The sequence below is a fragment of the Bombina bombina genome, chromosome 4 (genome assembly GCF_027579735.1).
Source record: "Bombina bombina isolate aBomBom1 chromosome 4, aBomBom1.pri, whole genome shotgun sequence".
Taxonomy (NCBI): Eukaryota; Metazoa; Chordata; class Amphibia; order Anura; family Bombinatoridae; genus Bombina; species Bombina bombina.
The window spans coordinates 317,604,100-317,628,801 of NC_069502.1; the positions used below are offsets into that span (position 1 = coordinate 317,604,100).

Genomic DNA, 24,702 nt, shown 5'->3' on the forward strand with positions numbered 1-24,702 from the left:
GTTTATATTTTAAATTAGCTCTAAAATCGATGATTTAATAATCAAATCTATTTTGGTTATTTTATTTAAACTGCATTTAGATTATAACACCTACAACTAAAATGGCATGAAACACATTTTTTTTCTTAAAGGGGCAGTAAAGTCATAATTAGACAGCATACAATTTTAAACAACTTTCCAATTTACTTCTATTATTTAATTTGCTTTCTTTTCTTGTTATCCTTTGCCGAAAGGTTTAGCTAGGTAATTTTAGGAGCAGCAAAGAACCTAGGTTCTAGCTGCTGATTGGTGGTTGCATATATATATACACCGATTATCATTGGCTTACCCATGTGTTCAGTTATAAACCAATAGTGCATTGCTGCACCTTCCACAAATGATACCAAGGGAATGATGCAATTTTGATAATAGAAATAAACTGGAAAGTTGTTTAAAGTTGTATGTTCTACCTAAATCATTACGAAAATAATTTGGGCTTCATGTCCCTTTAATGATTCAGATAATTTTACACAATGTTCCAATTTACTTCTTTTATCAATTTAGCCTAATTTTCTTGGTATCTTTTGTTGAAGGAACAGCAAACCACTACTGGGAGCTAGCTGAACACGTTAGTAAACCAATGCAAAGAGGCATATATGTACAGCCACAGATCAGCTGCTAGCTCCCAGCTCCTGAGCCTACCTAGGTAAGATTTTCAACAAATGATACCAAAGGAACTGAACAAATTAGATAATAGAAGTAATTTACAAATTTGTTGAAAATAGCATACTCTATCTTAATCACAAAATATTTTTTTTGCATTTCATGTCCCTTTAACTAAGATGGTAGCAGTTGTTTTGGTGAGAAAGCAGCCTAAATACTCATTGTTTTGAAAAGTACTACTTTGTAACAAAGTAGACTGCAAAAAAATTGTCATATTCAAAAAGTGCATTAATAAAGTATTTTTTAAATCATCTGTTAATATGGCAACATTTACTTAGATTTCATAAAAAAAATGTAATAGAAATCTGTAAAAATATGCTTAAAAAATGGTATTGGAGTTACTAAACCATTGTTTTCATCAGTACATTAAATCAATTGCACCTAAACTTGTATCCAGTTCTTTAGATTTTGAGAAAGGAAATTCAAATCCAGCGAGCCGAATAAGGAAAACATTTGAAAAGTGAACAAGTGTGCAAACCAAAATAATCCAAAAGGAGTTTGTAAAGTGTTCTTCTTGAGTTTTAAATGTAAAACTTCCTTCTTTATAATTAGCAATTTTCTCCGAAAGATTGTGCATTTTCACTTCTGAAGCAAAGAGGATTAATACAAGGCAGCCACAGGAACCTAAAAGATAGGAAACATATTAAAATCTCATCTGCCCACCGTAGGAACTGTTGTTGCTAATTCTGGTAAATTTATGATCTTTATAAATTAAACTGAGAAAAAAGGTTATTTTTTTGCATCAACATTTAATTTTCACTGCTTGAAAAAAAGCGTTTGTCTAAGTGGAACAACATTTTTAATACTTTCAGGCTCAATATTATTTATCATCACTTTAATATAATTTATTTAAAGGCATTCAAGCCGTAACGCACCTTTTGGCTTAATGTACCTTCAGCTTAGAGTCTTCAGTTTGGTGTAGTTTCTGCTTAGTGCTCAAATGATAGGCAACATCAGTTTTTCAGCATGCCCCCATAGAAATCTATTATGTGCGGGATTTAGTGCACCTGCGCAATCTGACATCCAGATGTTAGAGCACCCTAGGCTTTTGCTTAAGCGCTAATTTATTACTTTGAACTTGTAATAAAAGCGCTATTGATTTAGAGATGTTAGTGCAAAATTACGCTTATATTTTTGTGCTCCACTTGTAGTCTAGGCCTTAATCAGCAAAAGCCTCAGTAAGCAGGCAGTTGATCTCTGCAGTAAAGGATATTTTCCTTCTATAACAGTTTTAGCTACTAGAGTATAAACAACTAAAACTCTAGTACAAATACACAGTCTGGGTGAATCTTCCTGGACTAAGAAAAGATCAATAGAGCTAATATTTGTGTGCGCTCCACTTGTAAGGCCATTATGTATAAACTAAAGGAAGATAAATTACTGCAATTTATTCCTATAAAGTATTCTTTCATTCAAATATGTGTGTGTACATTACAGGTAGTTAACTAAAACAGAAAACAAATAAAGTGGTCCAAAATTTAAAACACGGAATGCATAAAAACATATTCCAAAATATATTTTAAACTGATTCCAATTGAATAAGCCCTGAAATCACTGTAAAATATGTGTCTTAAATATACTCTTTCTGAGCCAAGCTTATCTAAATTAGTTTTCTGCATTATTATCAGACTACAGGATTTTTGCAGACGTATTTTGTTAGCTGGAGTAGAATTTAGCTTCTATACATGTGTTGATATATTAACCACACCTACTAAAGAAGTCTCTAGAGATAGTATGTTTAAATGAATGCAATTCTGAATTAATTTAAACAAAGCTCGGTGTTATATTGTATGCACTTGTTAATGCTTTCCCTTTTTTAAGTAGTTTCATGGCAGAGCTATATCTGAACACGTGCTGGTGTATTGAGTAATGAAGATCTTATTAAAAAAAGTCGTTCAATACTCACATGATATGAAGCTCCATAGATAGAGACCTACTGGACCATGTAATGTTTCATATGGATTCCCAAAGGCATTGAACATGAAGAATCCAGTTCCCACCAGAGCAAACACTATAAGTGCTGCAGAGAATATGACAACACTGACGTGCATACTTGCTGGGATAACATTTAACATATCCGGAAAAACTATGGGGGAAAACACGACATTTATCAGACATAATGTACTTTTTATGATTACTCAATAACTATAGTATTCATTAAAATTAATAAACTATTGTCATAGCCCAGCAATTTAATTTAACATATTAGTGACAATACATTTAAACAGCCTTAAAAAAAAAGAAAAATAGAAATTGACTGTAACTATGCATTGATCAAATGTAAATCCTATGTAAATCTCAGGAGGGCAATGAAAAGAGTCATAAAAATGGGGGACTTTGGAGCTTTTAAAATAATTTTCAGGGAGATAAGAAACTATTTCATTTAAAAAAGAATATTGGTTAACAGGCTCAGTTTTTATACTTTTGACAAAGTTATCTCTCTTATGGCACTTTTCTAAGGGTTTCTGGCCTTGTGAGATTAATTAAAGGGACATGAAACCATGATTCAGATAAAGCATGGAATGTTAAACAACTTTCCAATTTATTTCTATTATCTTTGTTCACTGACAAGAATTCTTTATTCTCTGACAAGATTTTCTCAGCATGCTCCCAAAGAAGTCTATTATGTGAGCGATTTAGCGCATCCACACTATTTGACATGCAGATGTAAGCGCGCCCTAGACTCGCGCTCAAGTGCAAATATGTAACTTTCTACTTGTAACATGAGCACAAATATAAAAGCGCTATTGATTTAACTCAAGCTATGTTAGTACACTATAGCACTAATATTTTTGCTATTCATGTGTAATCTACCTCTGTATTGGCTGCAGTATCATTCTTAAAGTGAGCAAATACACTATGGGCTCCATTTATCAAATGTAGAGTGAGCATGATTTGCTGTAGCTAATCATATTTGCTGGACATGTGCTGTTCGCATTTAGAGTGAATTTCAACTTTCACGAATAAAAGCCCTGTTATTAAAAATACTATTAAAAACAGAGGCACTTTTATTCATGAAAGTTTACATTGAAGCCGTTCTTGTAAAATACCTTTTATTCCTAGCTAGCGTGGAACACCGGAGCAGCAATTCCTCTCTTTTCTTACTTCAGAAATGATGAATACGTCTTCCTCCAATCACGGCCTGGCCTCAGGCAATGCTTACTCTGGGGGGGAAGCCGTTATTGGAGGAAGCCGGATGCGTAATTTCTGATGTAAGAAGAGACGACCTGGGGGGGGGGGGGGGGGGGAATAGGAATTGCTGCTCCGGTGCCGGTGTTCCACGCTTGCTAGGAATAAAAGGTATTTTAAAAGAACGGCTTCAATGTAAACTTTAATGAATGAAAGTGCCCTTGTTTTTAATAGTATTTTTAAAAACAGGGCTTTCATTCGTGAAAGTTGACATTCACTTTAACATTGCACAAGCATTTTACTAGAGATGCTTGTGTAATGCCACCCCTTGCTCGCTGGGGCTGTCAATCGTACCTTTTAGATGGAGAACAGGTTAAAAAGCAGCAGTGTTACGACAGGCCCCTAAAGCAGCAACCACTGAAAAATGGATCCCTATGTCTACTTACAAATATTATCAGAACCTGCACCCTTGGAAATAGCAAGGGTTCAAATGTGTCAAATTAATGACAGGCTGACTTTATCTTAACTTTCCAATTTACTTCTACTATCTAAGTTGCCTCATTCTCTTGATATCCTTTGTTAAAAAGGACTCAGTAGCTGCTGGTTGGTGGCTGCTCATAGATGCCTCATGTGATTGGCTCACCCATAAACCAAAAAGTAACAAAGTAAACAATACCTGCACACTCTATCTACATGGACCAAACAACAGTTAAAGGGACAATGAACCTACATTTTTTCTTTCATGATTCAGATAGAACAACAAATATATTAGGGTATATTGAGGATTTAGGGCTTTAAGTCCAGTGTAGAATTATACACTAATAATATCAAAATAAGAGAATTTAAAATTTACACTTTATTGAAAAAAGGACAACAACAACATTAATCTATTGTTGGGTAAAAGGAAGGGGAATGTCACATCCAATCCTTCTATTCAATGTGAACCCAACATTAATTTCAAAACAAGACAAAGAAGGGGCCAGGGGGCTAATGCGGAGCAAGTGGGTGTTGAGGTGTATTTAATATAGGGTTAACTTTGCTAAGTAAGTATTCAATACTGGCATTCCTATGCGCTCACAGGCGTCCTCCTGCCTACAAACTTCATGGGAGTTACCCAGTCAGCCGATTCCTGGCTAGAAACCCTAATTGAGTGTCAACAACACATCTTACACACACACAGTATACTCATTCGTTATATATCATTATAGTTACGGACCATAATCATGTCTTATTGAAATCTATGTCACCTATGGGACTTAATGAGGCTTTGTCTTTTAAATGCTTTCTATGAGACTACATGAGATAAAGTATCATAGAAATGTGGCTTCCTCACTAACCAAAAAACAGTTTCTTCCTCCTCCTAGATTTTTGGATATAAAGACTTTTTACTATGTTAATAATGCTGTAATTCTCTTCTGACAGTAAAAACATAAGAGCTATATAATACACTAAATTTTACTTAGGATGGATCTGAGACACCTATCTTTTGGTGATAATAAATAAGGTATTCTTAAGGTTTATGATGGCTGAAAGATTCCTTTTGTACAATCAAAATACTGTATACAAATAAACAACGTTTTTTTGAATACACTGAAAACTATGTCTTTATAGGAACTTTATAGTCAGAAAACTACTAATAGATGGTGACTGTTACATTCAAATTAGACATAGTTTTTGAAAATGATGTGTACATCATAATGTGTAATATTCATTTTTCTCTTGTTGCAATATGACATTAATGAGTATATAAGATAATTTTACTAACCCGTACCCTGATGTTGAGATGGGAAAAGTTATTAAAATTGTAAATCTAAACTGTATTTCTTGAGACAATTAATGAGTATTTTTAGATTGTTTGGGTACTTTTTGCAACCTTAAAGATCGCTGATTGAAACAAACGTATTGGAATTTCTTTTGCTACTTTTGCAATAATATGCATAATATCACAATAATCACTCTATGCTTCCAATGATGTTGATATAATTAATAAGCCGGAATATGTGGTTGACACTTCTGCAAACATCTAACGGTTACCATAACAACTAAGTGTATATAAGCCGTGTCCTTCGGCTTGGCCAGCCCTAAACCCTGATGAAGTCACGTTTGTTAGTGACGGAACGTGTCGGTGGGCAGGGCTAATGGGGCAGCATGTGTGACTATTGTTTGGTGCAATACACACAGTGATAATACCGATACTAAATATCTTTACCAGAAACAAAGTTGCTAACTTTTAAACAGATATTTTGACTACTGTTGATGTAAAAGACATATGAAACTGTGATAACAGCATATGAGATAAATAACCGAGCCTGATAAACAGTGGATCTTTATTAATGTTAGCGTTTGTTGGTGTAATATACACAGCGGGTTAGCACAATATTACTATCAAATTATAAAGTTTTGCAACTAATAGGGCATGATTATGGTCCGTAGCTATAACAATATCTAATGAATGATTTTATTGGTATTGTGTGATATGTGTCGCTGAAACTTATATAGGTTCTTTAGCCAGGAATCGGCTGACTGGTTAACCCCCACGAAGTTTGCAGGCAGGAGGACCTTTGAACGCATAGGAACGCCTGTATTGAATGTTTGATAAATTATGTTAACCCTATAATTTTCAATACACATTGATAAGACTAACACCCAATATCTTTATTAGAAACTAAGTTGCTAAGCTCTCACAGGTAGTTTAAACTGTGGTTGATGTGACATTCATATGAAACTGTGATTACAGCATATGAGGAAAATAATTGAGCCTCATCAGCAGTGTTTTTTAACTAATGATAACGTCTGTTGGTATAATAGATTTAGCGATCTAGCATAATATCACTATTAAAAGAACTGCATCTATTTTCTGTTACAATAGGACATGATTATGGTCAATAACTATAATGATATATAACGAATGAGTATACTGTGTGTGTGTAAAATCTTTTGTTGACACTCAATTAGAGTTTCTAGCCAGGAATTGGCTGACTGGGAACCTCCCACGAAGTTTGCAGGCAGGAGGACGCCTTTGAGCGCATAGGAATGCCAGTATTTAATACTTACTAAGCAAAGTAAACCCTATATTAAATACACCTCAACACCCATACGCTCCGCATTAGCCACCTGGCCCCTTCTTTGTCTTGTTTTTAAATTAGTGTTGGGTTCACATTGAATAGAAGGATTGGATGTGACATTCCCCGTCCTTTTACTCAAAAATAGATTAATGTTGTTGTCCTTTTTTCAATAAAGTGTAAATTTAAATTCTCTTATTTTGATGATTCAGAAAGAGCATGACATTTTAAGCAACTTTCTAATTTACTCCTATTATCAAATGTTCTTTGTTCTCTTGCTATCTTTATTTTAGAAGCAGGAATGTAAATCTTAGCAGCCAGCCCATTTTAGGTTCCGCACCATAGATAGCGCTTGCTTATTGGAGGCTACATTTACCCACCAATAAGCAAGCAGAACCCAAGTTCTTAACCAAAAATGGGCTGGCTCCTATGCATCACATTCCTGTTTTTTAAATAAAGATAACAAGAGAACGAAGAAAATTTGATAATAGGAGTATAATAGAAAGTTGCTTAAAATTGCAAATTGCAAAATTGTTAATGCCAAAAGTCCTTAAAAAATTATTTTAATTTTTAATTTTTTTAAAAAAGAAAATATGTGCATACACACTAATAAGCGCTTATCAGTATATACATATATTCAATAAAAATAACAAAACATTTAATACAAATATAAGAGGGTAAAAAATAATAATAGTAATAAGTCCCCGAAACAGAAAAGTCCAGAATCCTCTTGTTCACGTATTTTCCTAAGGGGATCCTCTCAAAGAAGTTGTAAAGACCCTTCAACATAAAGTACCTAGAAGAAAAATAAACACAGAGACCCCTCATGTGCAGGACGAATATATACAACAAACCAGCCTCCTGCGTATTAGATAAGTTGTTTAAAATTGCATGTTCTTGCTAAATCATGAAATAAAAAAATTGAGGTTTCATGTTCTTTTTATTTATATTAATTAATATTATCTCAATAACTGTATGTCATTGCTAGTTTGATTGAATAGGAAAAGCCACAGAGTAATTCTTCTCCACACAAAAGAATGTCCACACTATCAAACCTCCCAACATCTGCTGGATGATTTCTGGGATGTGAGAGGTTAAGAGCTTGTGGTATTTTGCAGGCAAGTTAGGTGTGGATGAATAGGTTTAAAGGTGGTCTATAGGGGTGTCTGGGTGGGTTATGGGTGTGTTTGGGAGGGCTGTGTATTACATGGCCAGTCCCTTAAACCTGGGACACATAGGGGCTCTTGGAGGGAAGTGTGTTACTTATAGCAAGCAATAGATTAATATTTAACCAAATAAGGGTTGGATTACAAGTGGCATGCAAACGTTAGCAAGTGTGCGGTATTAAAATATGGCGCCCGCGTTAACTTGTGCTTATTACAAGTTGAAAGTAAATGGGACCGCACAAGCTCAAACTAAATTTTCACTCGGGTTAGCATGAAACCTAAAACAAAAGTTGCATCAACTACAATATAAATACATTAAAATAAAGTGTTTCACTTTAATATAAATATAAAAAAAGTTATAAGGGCTAAAAGGTATATAACAAAGTACATATACACACACACATATATATATAACTCTGCTTGAAGTAATCTTTTTGCCCGTGTCACGTGGCGCTTGTATTGCAAGTTAAAAGTTTTTGCTTGCACGATAACCTGATGCACGCAAAAAGCCGAAGTTAGAATATTGCGACCGTGTTAATGTATTCACCCATAGAAGTCACTGGAGCAAGAAAAGTGAGCAATCCCGATTTCATATTCTCAAGTACACTAACCCGACATTAAAATATTAATATTTTACATTCCAATCTACTTCACATAGCAGAATATGTTCTATTTATTCATAAATACATATTTCTACTATATCTAATGATATGTTGGTACAATATCTATCTAAACATATATATATAACTATATATATATATTATATATAGGTATAGATATATACATAAATATTTACAGTAAATACCCAGTATAACACTTTATTAAAAATTAATATTACATAAATATACTTTAAATGAATATGAAACACAATTGTTTTTCATTCATGATTCAGATAGAGCATTCAATTTTAAGCAACTTTCTAATTTACTCCTATTATGAATTTTTCTTCATTCTCTTGGTATCTTTATTTGAAAAAGCAGGAATGTAAGCTTAGGAGCCGGCCAATTTTTGGTTCAGCACTTGGGTAGTGCTTGCTGATTGGTGGCAAGAGAACAAAGAAAAATTTATAATAGGAGTAAATTAGAAAGTTGCTTAAAATTGCATGCCCTATCTGAATCATGAAAGAAAAAAAAAATGTGGGTTTCATATCCCTTTAACATGTTTTCATCTACTTGACTTCAAAGATCTCCAATGCACTGTATACATATGTATTTATGTGTTTATATCTATGTGTATATGTCTGTAAATGCACATATACACATTTGAATACATATGTGCAGGGCTTTTTTTGTGGGGGTACTCACCGGTACTGAGTACCACCACGTCTGCAAACTCTGATCCAATCAGCCAATTGGATTGAGCTCACATTCTATTGGCTGATTGGATCAGCCAATAGGATGAAAGATCAATCCTATTGGCTGATTGCAACAGCTAATATGATTTTTTTCCCCTTTAATTCCTATTGGCTGATAAAATTCTATCAGCCAATCGGAATGTGAGGGACGCCATCTTGGATGACGTACCTTAAAGTTAAACTTCATTCTACGTTGACCATCAGAAGAAGAGGATGCTTCGCGCCGGATGTCTTGAAGATGGACCTGCTCTGCGCCGGATGAATGAAGATAGAAGATGCCGTCTGGATGAAGACCTGCTGGCTTCGATAAGGACTTCTGCCTGCTTGGATGAAGACTTCTGCTGCCTGGATGAGGATGCATGTCCGGTGTTTGAAAACTGTAAGTGGATCGTCGGGGGCTAGTGTTAGGTTTTTTTATGGGTTTATTGGGTGGGTTTTATTTTTAGCTTAGGGTTTGGGCAGTAAAAAAACTAAATGCCCTTTTAAGGGCAATGCCCATCCAAATGCCCTTTTCAGGGCAATGGTTAGCTTAGGTTTATTTAGATTGGTTTTTATTTGGGGGGTTTGGTTGTGTGGGTGGTGGGTTTTACTGTTGGGGGGTTGTTTGTATTTTTTTTTCCTGTAAAAGAGCTGATTTCTTTGGGGCAATGCCCTGCAAAAGGCCCTTTTAAGGGCCATTGGCAGTTTAGTGTAGGCTAGGGTTTTTTTATTTTGGGGGGGGCTTTTTTATTTTGATAGGGCTATAAGATTAGGAGTAATTCATTTTTATTTTTGATAATTTGTTTTTTTATTTTGTGTAATTTAGTGTTTATTTTGTTTGTAATTTAGATAATTGTATTTGATTAATTTAATTTAATTTATTTTATTGTAATGTTAGCTTTTAGTGTAAGGCAGGTTAGGTTTTATTTTACAGGTAACTTTGTATTTATTTTAGCTAGGTAGTTATTAAATAGTTAATCACTATTTACTAACTAGTCTACCTAATAGTTTTATGTACGTGGCGACGATGTTAGGGGCAGCAGATTAGGGGTGTTTAGACGTGGTTTTTATGTTAGGGTGTTAGGTTTAAACATAACTTTTTCATTCCCCATAGACATCAATGGGGCTGCGTTACGAAGCTTTTGTTTCCTTGATCGCAGGTGTTAAGCTTTTTTTTGGATGGCTCTCCCCATTGATGTCTATGGGGAAATCGTGCACGAGCACGTCAAAGCAGCGCTTGTATTTGGGGGAAGCATGGAGCTCAACGCCACCATATCGCCCACGCTAGCCTGCTTTTTGTAAACTTGTAATAGCAGCGCTATAGGGAGGTTAAATACCGCCGCTTTTGTGGCGGTCATTAATTTCCCTATAGCGCTCAAAACTCGTAATCTGGCTGTTTTTTACTGCTACAAGCATTGCTCCAGACTGCATAGTTAGCTTTCATATGAGATTTTTGTAAAACTTAACTATAGTTCTCAAATCTTTGTTCAAAGCTGCAAACCCTCATCCAGATTACGAGTTTTGCGTTATGAGCGGCTCGGTAATAACTTGCAAGTTATTTCCACCGCTCAGCTTTAATAGCTCTGCTATTACAGGTTTTCCAAAAACCTGCGTTAGCAGGCAATATGGTTGCGTTGAGCTCCATACTGCACACAAATACCAGCGCTGCTTTGAGCTGGTTTTACGTGCTCGTGCACGATTTCTCCATAGACATCAATGGGGAGAGCCGGCTAAAAAAAAGCCAAACACCTGCAATAAAGGAGCGTAAAGCTCCGTAACGCAGCCCCATTGATTCCTATGGGGAAAGAAAAGTTATGTTTACACCTAACACCCTAACATAAACCCTGAGTCTAAACACCCCTAATCTGCCGCCCCAACATCGCCGACACCTACATTACACTTATTAACCCCTAATCTGCTGCCCCCAATGTCGTCGCTACCTACATTACACTTATTAACCCCTAATCTGCCGCCAACAATGTTGCCGCAACCTACATAAATTTAACTCCTAATCTGCCGCCCCCAACGTTGCCGCCGCCACTATACTAAAGTTATTAACTGCTAAACTTCTGGCCTCCCACATCACTAACACTAAATAAATATATTAACCCCTAAACCTAACCCTAAGTCTAACCCTAACCCTAACTTTAATATAATTAAAATAAATCTAAATAAAACTTACTATCATTACCTAACTAATTCCTATTTAAAACTAAATGCTTACGTATAAAATAAACCCTAAGCTAGCTACAATATAACTAATAGTTACATTGTATCTAGCTTAGGGTTTATTTTTATTTTACAGGCAAGTTTGTATTTATTTTAACTAGGTAAAATAGTTAGTAAATAGTTATTAACTATTTACTAACTACCTAGTTAAAATAAATACAAATTTACCTGTAAAATAAAACCTAACCTGTCTTACACTAACACCTAACATTACACTACAAATAAATAAATTTCATTAATTAAATACAATTAACTAAATTACACAAAAAATAAACACTAAATTACACAAAATAAAAAAGAAATGATCAAATATTTAAACTAATTACACCTAATCTAATAGCCCTATCAAAATAAAAAAGCCCCCCCAAAATAAAAAAACCCTAGCCTAAACTAAACTGCCAATAGCCCTTAAAGGGCCTTTTGCGGGGCATTGCCCCAAAGAAATCAGCTCTTTTACCTGTAAAAAAAAAATACAAACAACCCCCCAACAGTAAAACCCACCACCCACACAACCAAACCCCCTAAATAAAATCCTATCTAAAAAACCTAAGCTCCCCATTGCCCTGGAAAGGGCATTTGGATGGGCATTGCCCTTAAAAGGGCATTTAGCTCTTTTTCTTTGCCCAAACCCTTAATCTAAAAATAAAACCTACCCTATAAACCCTTAAAAAAACCTAACACTAGCCCCCGAAGATCCACTTACAGTTTTTGAAGACCGGACATCCATCCTCATCAAGCCAGGAGAAGTCTTCATCCATCTTAGCGGGCAGAAGTCCTTAGCGAAGACGGGAGAAGTCTTCATCCAAGCGGCAAGAAGTCGTCCTCCAGGCGGGCAGAAGTCTTCATCCAGACGGCATCTTCTATCTTCATCCTTCCGACGCGGAGCAGCTACATCTTCAAGACATCCAGCGCGGAGCATCCTCTTCATATGGTCCCAGCCGTACACTGAAGGTTCCTTTAAATGATGTCATCCAAGATGGCGTCCCTTGAATTCCGATTGGCTGATAGAATTCTATCAGCCAATCAGCCAATAGGATTGAGCTTGCATTCTATTGGCTGATTGGAAAAGCCAATAGAATGCAAGCTCAATCCTGTTGGCTGATTGGATCAGCAAATAGGATTTTTTCACCTTTAATTCCGATTGGCTGATAGAATTTATTGCATCAACCAATCGGAATTCAAGGGACGCTCCACATCAGAAGGATGAAGATAGAAGATGCCGTCTGGATGAAGACTTCTGCCCGCCTGGAGGATGACTTCTTGCCACCTGGATGAAGACTTCTCCCAGCTTCGTTGAGGACTTCTGCCCGCTTGGATGAAGACTTCTCCCGGCTTGATGAGAATGGATGTCCGGTCTTCAAAAACTGTAAGTAGATCTTCGGGGGTTAGTGTTAGGTTTTATTAAGGGTTTATTGGGTGGGTTTTATTTTTAGATTAGGGGTTTGGGTAAATAAAAAGAGCTAAATGCCCTTTTAAGGTCAATGTTCATCCAAATGCCCTTTTCAGGGCAATGGGGAGCTTATGTTTTTTAGATAGGATTTTATTTGGGGGGTTTGGTTGTGTGGGTGGTGGGTTTTATTGTTGGGGGGTTGTTTGTATTTTTTGTTTTACAGGTAAAAGAGCTGAGGGTTTTTTTTATTTTGGGGGGCTTTTTTATTTTGATAGGGCTATTAGATTAGGTGTAATTAGTTTAAATATTTGATTATTTCTTTTTTATTTGGTGTAATTTAGTGTTTATTTTTTTTGTAATTTAGTTAATTGTATTTCATTAATGTAATTTATTTAATTGTAGTGTAATGTTAGGTGTTAGTGTAAGACAGGTTAGGTTTTATTTTACAAGTAAATTTGTATTTATTTTAACTAGGTAGTTAGTAAATAGTTAATAACTATTTACTAACTAGTCTACCTAGTTAAAATAAATACAAACTTAGCTGTGAAATAAAAATAAAACCTAAGATAGCTACAATGTAACTATTAGTTATATTGTAGCTAGATTAGGGTTTATTTTTATAGGTAAGTATTTAGTTTTAAATAGGAATTATTTAGTTAATGATAGTAATTTTTTTTAGATTTATTTTAATTAAAGTTAGGGGTGTTAGGGTTAGGGTTAGGTTTAGGGGTTAATAACTTTAGTATAGTGTCGGCGGTCACGTTGGGGGCAGCAGATTAGGGGTTAATTTAACTAGTGTTTGCAATGCGGGAGTGTGGCGGTTTAGGGGTTAATATGTTTATTTTAGTGGCGGCGATGTCTGGAGCGGCAGATTAGGGGTTAATCATTTTATTATAGTGTTTGCGACGCGGGAGGGCCTCGGTTTAGGGGTTAATAGGTAGTTTATGGGTGTTAGTGTACTTTGTAACACTTTAGTTATGAGTTTTATGCTACAGCTTTGTAGCGCAAAACCCATAACTACTGACTTTAGATGGCGGTACGTATAGGCTGTACCGCTCAGACAAAACTCGTAATACCGGCGCTATGGAAGTCCTCCGCCATCTCTGGCAATATTATGGACTAGGAAAGCAGAACATTTTGAGGGGTAGTTCTATGATATGACACCTTCCCATTCTTATGCTCTTCAAACATTTTCTTTCATTGTCATGATCCCTCAATTCTTACTGGGTGTAGAAAGTTCTCTACCACAAAAAATGTTCAGATGGAGTCGTTATTTCCTCAGAAATTCATAAATCTGCTGAGGAGATTACTTTGAGAATAGGATACTCTGAATGCTGAATGCCGGTCTTCATATTTAAATATAGAATATTGTACTCATGAAGGGAACAAGCTACTTTATTTAGAAAACCACTACTGGTCCATGCTAATAAGGAGCATACAAAATCCTCCCTGAAGCCTAAATGAGTTAAAGGAGCTCATGGTCTTGAGAACCTGTTAAGAGTTTAAGAATAGGCTTAGCCTTGGCAACTGGACTTTAAATCAGGACCTCTAAAATGTATTAACATTTGTATTTATCTAAATATGTATTTATCTAAAAAATAAATAAATACATTGTATAACTCCAAAATGATCTTACTGTAATATGTTATATTAGGAAGTACTAGTGATAAAAAAAATGTATTATGCACAGAATCTGTAAATGAATAACTTTTTAACATGACAAACTGAAATGCAAACATAATACTAAAATAAAAAATATAATAATAATTCAATAATAAAATATGTGTTAACTTTTCACACTCAGATTGTTCTCATAAATGTTGCCCAGATTCTGAATGACATTTTATTGGCACTGTTACACAGCAATTTCATTCACTGACAACATCAATAAATTGTCTTTATTAGGAATTCTGTACTCTACTGTGATGTTTGCAATAAAAACACAATGCACAATAAAGCATAATTGTGTGTTGTGTGTGAGATTGCCAGTGACCTTTAATAAAATTAACGGCTGACCTAGATATTGATGGGAATCAGATGGAGAAGTTGAGGCAGATTGATTTTACCACAACAAAACAGTTTGCAGGCTAAGCAAATTCCTGTATTAATTAAAAGCTAGTGGCCACTTGGGAACAAGTCTAGACCTGCTGTAAACTGTGAAATCCATTTTACAACCAATAACAGTTTGTATTGATATATTTTCAATGTATAATAAGCAGGGCTAAACATTATATAGAACAGAGGGCCAACAGAACTGAATTGGTTTCTTAAAAGCTGTGGACTTGGTTATAAAATGGGATGCACCCTTCCTTCCTGCAGCTTTGCCCTAAAGCAACCTGATTTGCTTTGCAGTTTTGAAAGGACAGATTGCTATTTACATGTATTTATAAATAATTTTATTGTACTCCATGTAATGACAATCAGAAAAAATAGTGATAACAGTATGGCGAGAATAAGTCCTGTAGAGCTCTCCACTGCCACTATTCTCCAGTATGTAAGTAAATTTTGCCTGTGCCTAGGGCAGCAGAATTTAGGAGGTGGTAGCAAATTTTGAGCTCTAGTTTTGTGACATAATACCTTCCCACTCAAAGGGCTAGTTTACAAGTGGCACGCTAATGTTAGTGTGGGACGAGATAACAGCACGACTACGCTAATGTGCATATTACATGTTGAAAGTAAACGGTTTTGCTCAATTTGCGTTCAAAATATTAGCGCGCCTTAAGATTTTGCGTGTAAAGTTTAAAAAAAATTGTTCACCAAACACACAATAAACATATAAAAATAAACAATTTCACTCATATATACACTTTCTGATACAATTTTTTTTATATAAATCAATATTTTAAAGGTATATTGTACATGGCAAGGTATTTTACTGGAAAGTGCTATTATGTATATTTACATATAATCACATATACACACATGTTTGTATGTATATATATATATATATATATATATATATATATATATATATATATATATATATATATATATATAACTTTTATGCCATTTCCAGTCAAATACCTTGGAACAGGAAATATTTTGAACAATTTTTAGCCCCTTAATGACCTGTATATCGTTGGTTGCTAAGAGGTTTTCAGGTCATAGTAGCACGGGTCACGCCGAGAGTGGCAGGACGGCACTATTATGACCTTCCTTTCCGGTGGCAGTATTCCGAGAATAGCGTGGCCAAAATAGCAATCCCCATTAAGGGGTTAATATGTTAAAATATGTTTTACTGTGTTTTGAATAGAAATATTTTTGACATTCATTTCTTTGTATTTTTAAATAGATATTTCTATATATATTAGTAGGTGCGCTAGGTCCTTTATCTTGTCTGACGGCATGAGATTGACGTACAAAAAGAAAGAAGATGATCCGGTAAGAGTCCCAAGGTGCAATAAAACATAAATTTTATTCAATTGTTAAGATCCAAGATACAGGAATAAGACCAGCAGACAGGTCTTTTCGGCTGTGTGCCGTATTCATAGACCTACAGAATAGTGTGTCTGCAACCTTTAAAAAGAGGCTGCCAAGCAGCCATTGGGCAAGCAATTAGTAATTAATTATTTTAAAGTATCAACACTCTTGTTTAAAGCATTACCAATACAATTGGATAAATGTAATGATACATGGTAGGCATTGACATATACCTATAAATGTAATGAGACAGAGGTATAAACAAACATTTCAAACGAAAAGCCATAATAGTGACAACATCACCTCATCAAAAGAAATACCAATGTGTCTAAAATATTATAATTAATGTTTTAAGATTTGCAGAAAATTCCTTTTCTAAGTGCCACGTTGAAATGCTATACCATATATTATGAGGTTAGCTAAAAATGTATGTTAACATAAGTACAAAGTTACACTACTGTTACTTACTTAACAACATTACATACAACTCTCATAACCACTAACCTAAAAACAAATCATAAACTTAAAAATATATGTGTAATATAGACTTTTTGGTGGATATTGGTGAGTTTTTAATGCTTATTATTATTACCTGTAAGAACTAATATACTGGAATAAGAATCTTGATTCTCTATTATTATTTATTTATGTATTAATAGTTCTTAGGCTGCAAACTATATGCCCGTTTGCAAATTGTAATAACAATAAACAACAGCAAAAATCACTGTTAAGGCTTTTTATATGGTACCTATCTCTCTCTCAATACTCCTAGGTACTATTGAATGATTGGTTAGACATATAAATACTCTGGAGTGTTAGGTTGTGATGAAACTAAATGTATGTATCCCCATGTAATTACAAATAGTTGATGACATCAAATTCCGAATTAAAGCCTTTGGGTACTTGAGTATCCAATTTGAAAATCCAATAAATCTCCTGTTTGTAGAGGAGTCTATCTCTATCGCCTCCTCTGCTAGGATTTTTCACATGTTCAATTGCTCTCCATCTGAACGTGTTGGTATTTTGATTGTGTACATCTAAGAAATGCCTTGATAGAGCTGAACATCTCTTTTCATTGGTGATATAACCCAGATGTTCTCTTATGCGGGTTCTGACATCACGACTAGTCATTCCAACATATTGTAATTTATGTTCGGTGCATTCAATCAAATAAATTACATATGATGTGGAACAAATGACACAACCCTTAGTAGGAAAAATATGTCCTGTGACACAAGAGTAGAATTCTTTACCTGTTGAAAGAAATTCACAGGATTTGCAACGTGCATGGCCACAACGATATGTGCCATTTACTGATAGCCAAGAGCTATCTCTGTTAGTAGTTTTTAGATAGCTTGGTGAGAGAATGTTACCCATGGTTAGGTTTATCGAGAAGACACATTTACAGCCATCTTCAACTACTGCCTTTAGTTTCTTATCTCCATATAGAATTGGGAAGTACTTTTTAATAATACTGCAAACCTCAGAGAACTGGGATGAGTATTTAGTGATGAAGATTGGCTGTTTAGTTTGCGTTTTCTTAGGCTTATTGAACAAAGTATCTTCCCTATCAATATTGTCCACTTCTTTAGAAATTTTGTTCACTTGGTTTTTGCAATAACCTCTGGCTTTAAATCTTTTCTTAAGATCTGTACTTTGTACATCATAGTCAGCTCTATCAGAGCAAATTCTCTTTGCTCTGATGAACTGGCTTTTGACAATCCCTTTAAAAACATGTTTTGGGTGTGCACTTTTAGCGTGCAATAAAGAGTTGCCAGCAATCTTCTTGCAGTACAAATTTGTTTTAATCTCTTTAGTCAAAGGTGACTCCAAAAGTTCAACATCCAAAAAACATGTTTTTTCTTTGTTCCATTCATATGTAAAGCTGACTCCTGTGTCTTGTTCATTGAGGTACTGAACAAATTGTTCAGCATCTCGTTCACCTGATCTCCAAATGATCAAAAGATCATCTATAAATCTTTTATAAAAGGTAATATTGTCTCTCATTGGGTTAGTGTCTGAGTATACATACCTGGACTCAAGCAAGCCCATAAAGATGTTCGCATACGAACATGAGATTGAGACTCCCTTTGGAGCCTATGTAAGCGCGCTCTTATGATCGCAATGCTTCCAGGCAAGGCAAACGCGACGTCACATTGCGCCTAATTTGTAATACCAGCGCACATTTACGTGTGCTGCCATTACTGAGTGGAATACAAATAACCCGCTCACGAAAGCACATTATTGCGCCCCACTCATAATCTAGGCCATAGTGAGGAAAATTACACAAAGAATTGTCATTTGCTGTAGAGTATTTTTTCTGAAAGTGTGTGAGCGACCCAGGATCTAAATCTCAATTTTCCTTGAGTAGGAAAACGTATGCTTTTGCTGGATTGTGGGTAGAGCGTATAAACTTTCTGTTGTAAATTTTTTTCTTCTAAAAATTGTATTGCAATTTGAATCTTTGTATGTTTTTCTGTAATCTTGTTAATGTTTATGCACTGACATTTTTATCATAATAAATATTACTTATTATAGTTTGGCATTCGTCTTAACATTTGAATTCACGTTACCAAAGAGACTTGTAATAACAGTACTGTGTTTTTTAGACTGATTTTTGTCAAATTGTGTCTTAGGGTTTTTAATCAATTAGTCTGGGACTTTCCTTAGCGATATTTGCGCTCCACTTTGTAATACCAGTGCACACAAATGTGCGCTGGTATTACAAGTTAGGTGCAATTCGATTGCAAATGAGAGCACACTTCCATAGGCTTCAATGGGAACCTAGCGCAGTGAAGGGGGTAAGTCATACAGCGATGGGCAGCAAAATGTAAATATACAGTATATGAATATATATATAATTATGTGTTATATTTACAGGGAGCACAGTCCCCATAGACCGCTATGTACAGGGACTTTTCAGTGCCGTTTTTTGTCTAACACCCCACATCTGCTCACTTTTAACCCGCTTTGTGCAGTTGTTTTTATATTTAAAAAATGCTGCATTTTTAAAAATAAAAAAACTAAAAGATCTGATTTCTGGTTAATTTTATGAGCTCTAATTGCTACCGCAAGCTCACGGTAGCAATAACCAGCCACTTGTAATGGCTGGTTAATGATCTTGCGCCTGTAAACTGCGAATTTGTTAATTTACGAACATGCAATAAATTAGCGCTCCACTTGTAAAGTAGCCCATAATAATCTTAATGTGGTGGTAGCATTTATAGATGCAATAGTAGTTGGCAATAAAAGGGATTTTTGTACTTTCTGGAGCTAGAATAGTTTAGAAAGGATTTTGTCAACACTTTCATCCTCTCATGTCAGTCACATTCTCACCTGCACAGTCTGATCAGAAGAGGTGGCTGAGACAAAATAGTGGTTGTAAAATGTAGTCACTTAAAAGCTTTATTTAATAATTGTATTACAAATGAATCATCCATGGTTATCTAGCCAGGGTGGATGACCCCTTCTGACCCCTGGTTGTGAGACATTTATTAGGCAAATATGAAGTCATTGTTAGTTGCTGGGGGTTAGAGGAGTAGCAAATTTACTAGTGCCTAGAGCAGCACTAAAATTAAACAAACTGCTGATTAGAAGATAGTTTGAAGTACAAAAAGTGCACGTATTGGAAAACATACAGAGCCGTATTCAAAAACTGACCCTGTTTAGAGAGCCGCCACTAGTTTACTAATACAAGTGTAACTAATGCTTCTAATCATAATGAAATCCTATGCACTTCAGTTTTAACCGTAATGCTCCTTAATATATAAGTAACAGGAATTCAAAAATATGATCTTACTTTAAAATGTATTCTCCAAAACATATACATATATAGATAGAACATAAATACATTCAAATATAAAAGTATAAAACTAAAAGGTAAACTGCAATAAGTTACATTTAAACATATACAAAAGCATACATTAAATGGCTATGAAACCAAAACATTTTCCTTTCATGTTTCATATAACGTTAGCGCTTGACGAAATATATCGCAACCACGATAACTAACAAGTTCTAAGTAAACGTTTGCGCTGAAAGTATTAGCACATCTGAAGACCTGGGGTAAAGTGTAAGGGTTAAAAAAAAAGTTTTAAACTGCTTTCCAATTTACTTCTATTATCAACTTTGCTTCATTCTGTTGATATAATTTGTTGAAAGAGCAGCAATGCACTTCTGGGAGCTGGCTCAACACATCAGGTGATCCAATAGCAAGAGGCATATATGTGCAGCTAACAATTAGCAGCTAGCTCCCAGTAGAGTATTGCTGCTCCTGAGTCTATATTGGTAGTCTTTTCGACAAAGTATATTAAGAGAACGAAACAAATTAGATAATAGAAATAAACAGGAAAATCGTTATAAATGGCATATTCTAGCTGAATAATGAAAGTTTAATTTTGACTTTATTATCCCTTTAACCAAAGTTGACATTTCTTAATAACTGTAAACAATGACCTATACTCAATTAAACTTGTTCATAAAACTAATAAATAGCTGAAAAAACTTGCTGCTCTGAGTTCAGCGAGAAATGCACAGAGAAGTGAGTTGTAAGATCAGCTTCATTGAAATCAATGGAGCTGCATCTATCTTGTAAATGTTAAAGGGATGGTGTACTGTAAAATTGTTTCCTCCTTAATTTGTTTTTATATGAGCTGCAGAGTTTAAAATGTATGGGGAATTGCTTATTAAGGTATATTTTTGTTTAAAAATATTTTTGTGAAAGTTTATTGTGTGAACCAAGATTTATTGGCCCATTTATCAAGCTTTACCTGCTCTGAGCAGGTGGACAGACATCGCCGAAAATCAACCCGATCGAGTACGATCGGGTTGATTGACACCTCCCTGCTGGGGCCGATTGTCCGTGACTCTGCAGGGGGCGGCGTTGCACCAGCTGCTCATAAGAGCGGCTGGTGCAATGCTGAATATTGAGAGCGTATTGCTCTCCACATTCAGCGAGGTCTGGCGGACCTGATCCGCACTGTCGGATCAGGTCCGCCAGACCTTTGATAAATATCCCTCTTCGAGTAAACCCACACAAGAGAGTGTGGAGGGTGTTCAGTGCTAATATAATATAATATAATAAGTAAAGATAGACAGAAGCACCATATAAAGCACTCACTTCAAAGAGGTATGTAGGTAGAAATAGTCACAACCTAGATCTCCTTAGAAATGAACTTTTATTAAATATTTACATAAAATGTACAAGACAAACACATTTATTAAAAGAAAAGGTGAAAAACCTGTGTGTGTTGGATAATACCAGTATACTATTGCCCAAATGTAAAGAGTAAGAAGGTAAGTACAAGGAACATATGTGTGTTCCCGCTAATGAGGAGTCTGTTATAATGTGCTTACTATAGAGCAAACAGGGACACAGTCCCAAAACCGTATTTATTTAAATACCCTTCACACTCCCCTCTGGTATTTATACTCTCAACAGTACCAGTTACAAAACAAATATATGTATGTGGAACAAATTTTAACACATACTCAAGGTAGGTGTTGAAAATAGTTCCACATACATCGATTTGTTATGTACATTTAGCTGTACTCAGTATGTGTCGAAATTTGTTCCACATACATGTACTGTATTTGCTTTGTAACTGGTACTGTTGAGAGTATAAATGCCGGAGGGGAGTGTGAAGGGTATTTAAATAAATACGGTTTTGGGACTGTGTCCCTGTTTGCTCTATAGTAAGCACATTATAATAGACTCCTCATTAGCGGGAACACACATATGTTCCTTGTACTTACCTTCTTACTCTTTACATTTGAGCAACAGTATACTGGTATTATCCAGCACACACAGGTTTTTCACCTTTTCTTTTAATATATGTGTCTGTCTTGTACATATTAGGTCCGTTTTGTTACGGACTATTTTATGTGAATATTTAATAAAAGTTCATTTTTAAGGAGATTTAGGTTGTGACTCTTTCTACCTACATACCTCTTTGAAGTGAGTGCTTTATATGGTGCTTCTGTCTATCTTTACTTACTATATTTTTGTATATGAAATAGCTGCATCTGTTTATTTCAACCACAACCTAATCAAGAGCTAGATTACAAGTGGAGCACTATTTTGCACTCCTGCTTGCGTGCTAAGTTGGTATTACAAGTTGAAAGTAATGTTAGTGCCCGTGCAAAACTCGACGAGCGCAAAAAGGGGAACTTATAATATTGCGAATGTGTTAAGGTATTCCCCCATAGACTTCAATGGAACACGAAAACTGGAAGAATAAAAAAACATTACCTGATCGTGTTTATTCAAGTGTGCTCAACCAGAATTATGAATATTTCACATTCCAATGTTCTTTACATAGAAAAATATGTTCTTTGTATTCTTAAATAAATATTTCTATACACACACACACACACATATATATATATAAATATATATAAGTGTATATATGTATATAAATATACAAGTATTTATAAGAAATATCTATTTAAAAATGCTTAGAGTAAATACATAGTTAAAATCTCTATTATATATTAATATTGAATTCAAATGCTTTTTTACTGGAAAGGGCTCAAATGCACACATACACACACACACACACACACACACACACACACACACACATATATATATATATATATATATATATATATATATGTGTGTGTGTGTGTGTGTGTGTTTGCATCAAATACATAAATACATCTGTACACACACACACACATATGTATATATAATTTATTATAATAGTAATAATTTAACAGAAATAATATTACATCAAATATATAAAAAAAAAATTCAAATATTAGATCGTTTTCAATAAGAAACATTATTTTTTTGGGGGCCCCTGACTTAACCATTGTTCAGGTCCCCCCATTTGACATGTGCAATTTTTGACCAAGTGACTAAAACGTATATGCACTTTATTCTTAAGTGTAGTCAAACTTGGAAATGTTGTAAAGGTAGTAACACACAAACACAGAAACACACAGACACACTCATTAACTGAAACACACACTCACACATAAGGATTCACATATAGACACTCTAGCAGACACGCAAAGAAACACACAAACACACTCAGACACAGACAAACACTCAGCACTTGTTTACATTGACCTGACAAGTAATGAGGTAGACTACAGTTTTGTCAAAAAAGGAGATTTACAAAACAAAATATGGAGTTCTGATTATCTTTTTCTCAAGGAAGATGCCAACTAAATGATGACAACAGCATGCAGTGGCTGAAAGGAAGGGCCCTGAACTGCCTAAACAATAATTGAAAGGTTAAATGGTGGATTGGTGACTTCCGGAAAGGTCTCATTAGTCTCAAAGTCTGTAGAAAGATGTGAATAATCAGTAGTAAGGTTAAAATGTCCTAAAAAGGAACAGACAATGGACACACACACAAACTCAAACACAAACTTGCACATACACCCAAGGAAACACCGACAGAGACAGCCTCAGAAAACACACAAAGAGATATACACACAGAGAGAGACACCCACAGAAAACACACAAAGACATACATACACACACACCCTCACTGAGAAACCCACAGAAAACACACAAAGACATATACACACCCTCACAGAGAAACCTACAGAAAACACACAGACATACGCACACACCCTCACAGAGACATCCACAGAAAACACAGACATACATATATACACCCACCCACCCTCACAGAGACATCCAGAGAAAATACACAAAGACATACATACACACACCCTCACAGAGACCCATAGAAAAAGCACAAATACATACACACACACACCCTCAGAGACATCCAAAGAAAATGCACAAATACATACACACCCACCCTCACAGAGAGACCTACAAAAAATAAAATACATACACACTCATAGAAACAAAAACAAAAACACAAAGAAATAAACACAGACACACAGAAACAGGAGGTAACATTTCTGCACATTGTATCCCCTAAATCAACAGTCTGTGACATGCATGATAAAAAATTGAAGAAATTAAGAGGTCACTTTTTAAAGTATCATATTTGTAAATGTGCAAACAAAAATAATTCTGTGAATTCAAAATTGTACTTTAATGATCTGGGTAGATGGCTAGATGAAGAAAAGTACTTTTGAAAGGCTGACATACAGTATGTTTGTTTTTTCCCCCCATTTTCCCCAACCAAGAGCACCATTTTAAATATGGGATACTAATTTTCCCATCTGTCAGCTGTACTTATGGATTTTGAAAATGCTGTACTCTATATGGTCTTGGTGGAACCATAAGCTGTGGTACTCAGTCTCATACCATTAGATCTGGTTAAATGCAGGATTTAGGCT

General features: G+C 35.1%; 1 protein-coding gene across 1 annotated transcript in view; it reads right to left on the minus strand.

The window, feature by feature from the left end:
- Nucleotides 1-691: 691 nt before the first annotated feature.
- CLRN1 (clarin 1) overlaps nt 692-24,702 on the minus strand; it is a 30,201-nt gene continuing 6,190 nt past the window's right edge. Inside the window, exons 2-3 of the mRNA XM_053709008.1 lie at nt 2,609-2,788; nt 692-1,326 (exon numbers count right to left, since the gene is read on the minus strand). Of these exons, the coding sequence (XP_053564983.1) occupies nt 1,061-1,326; nt 2,609-2,788 (446 nt within the window). The 3' untranslated portion in view covers nt 692-1,060. The remainder of the gene's footprint in view (nt 1,327-2,608; nt 2,789-24,702) is intronic.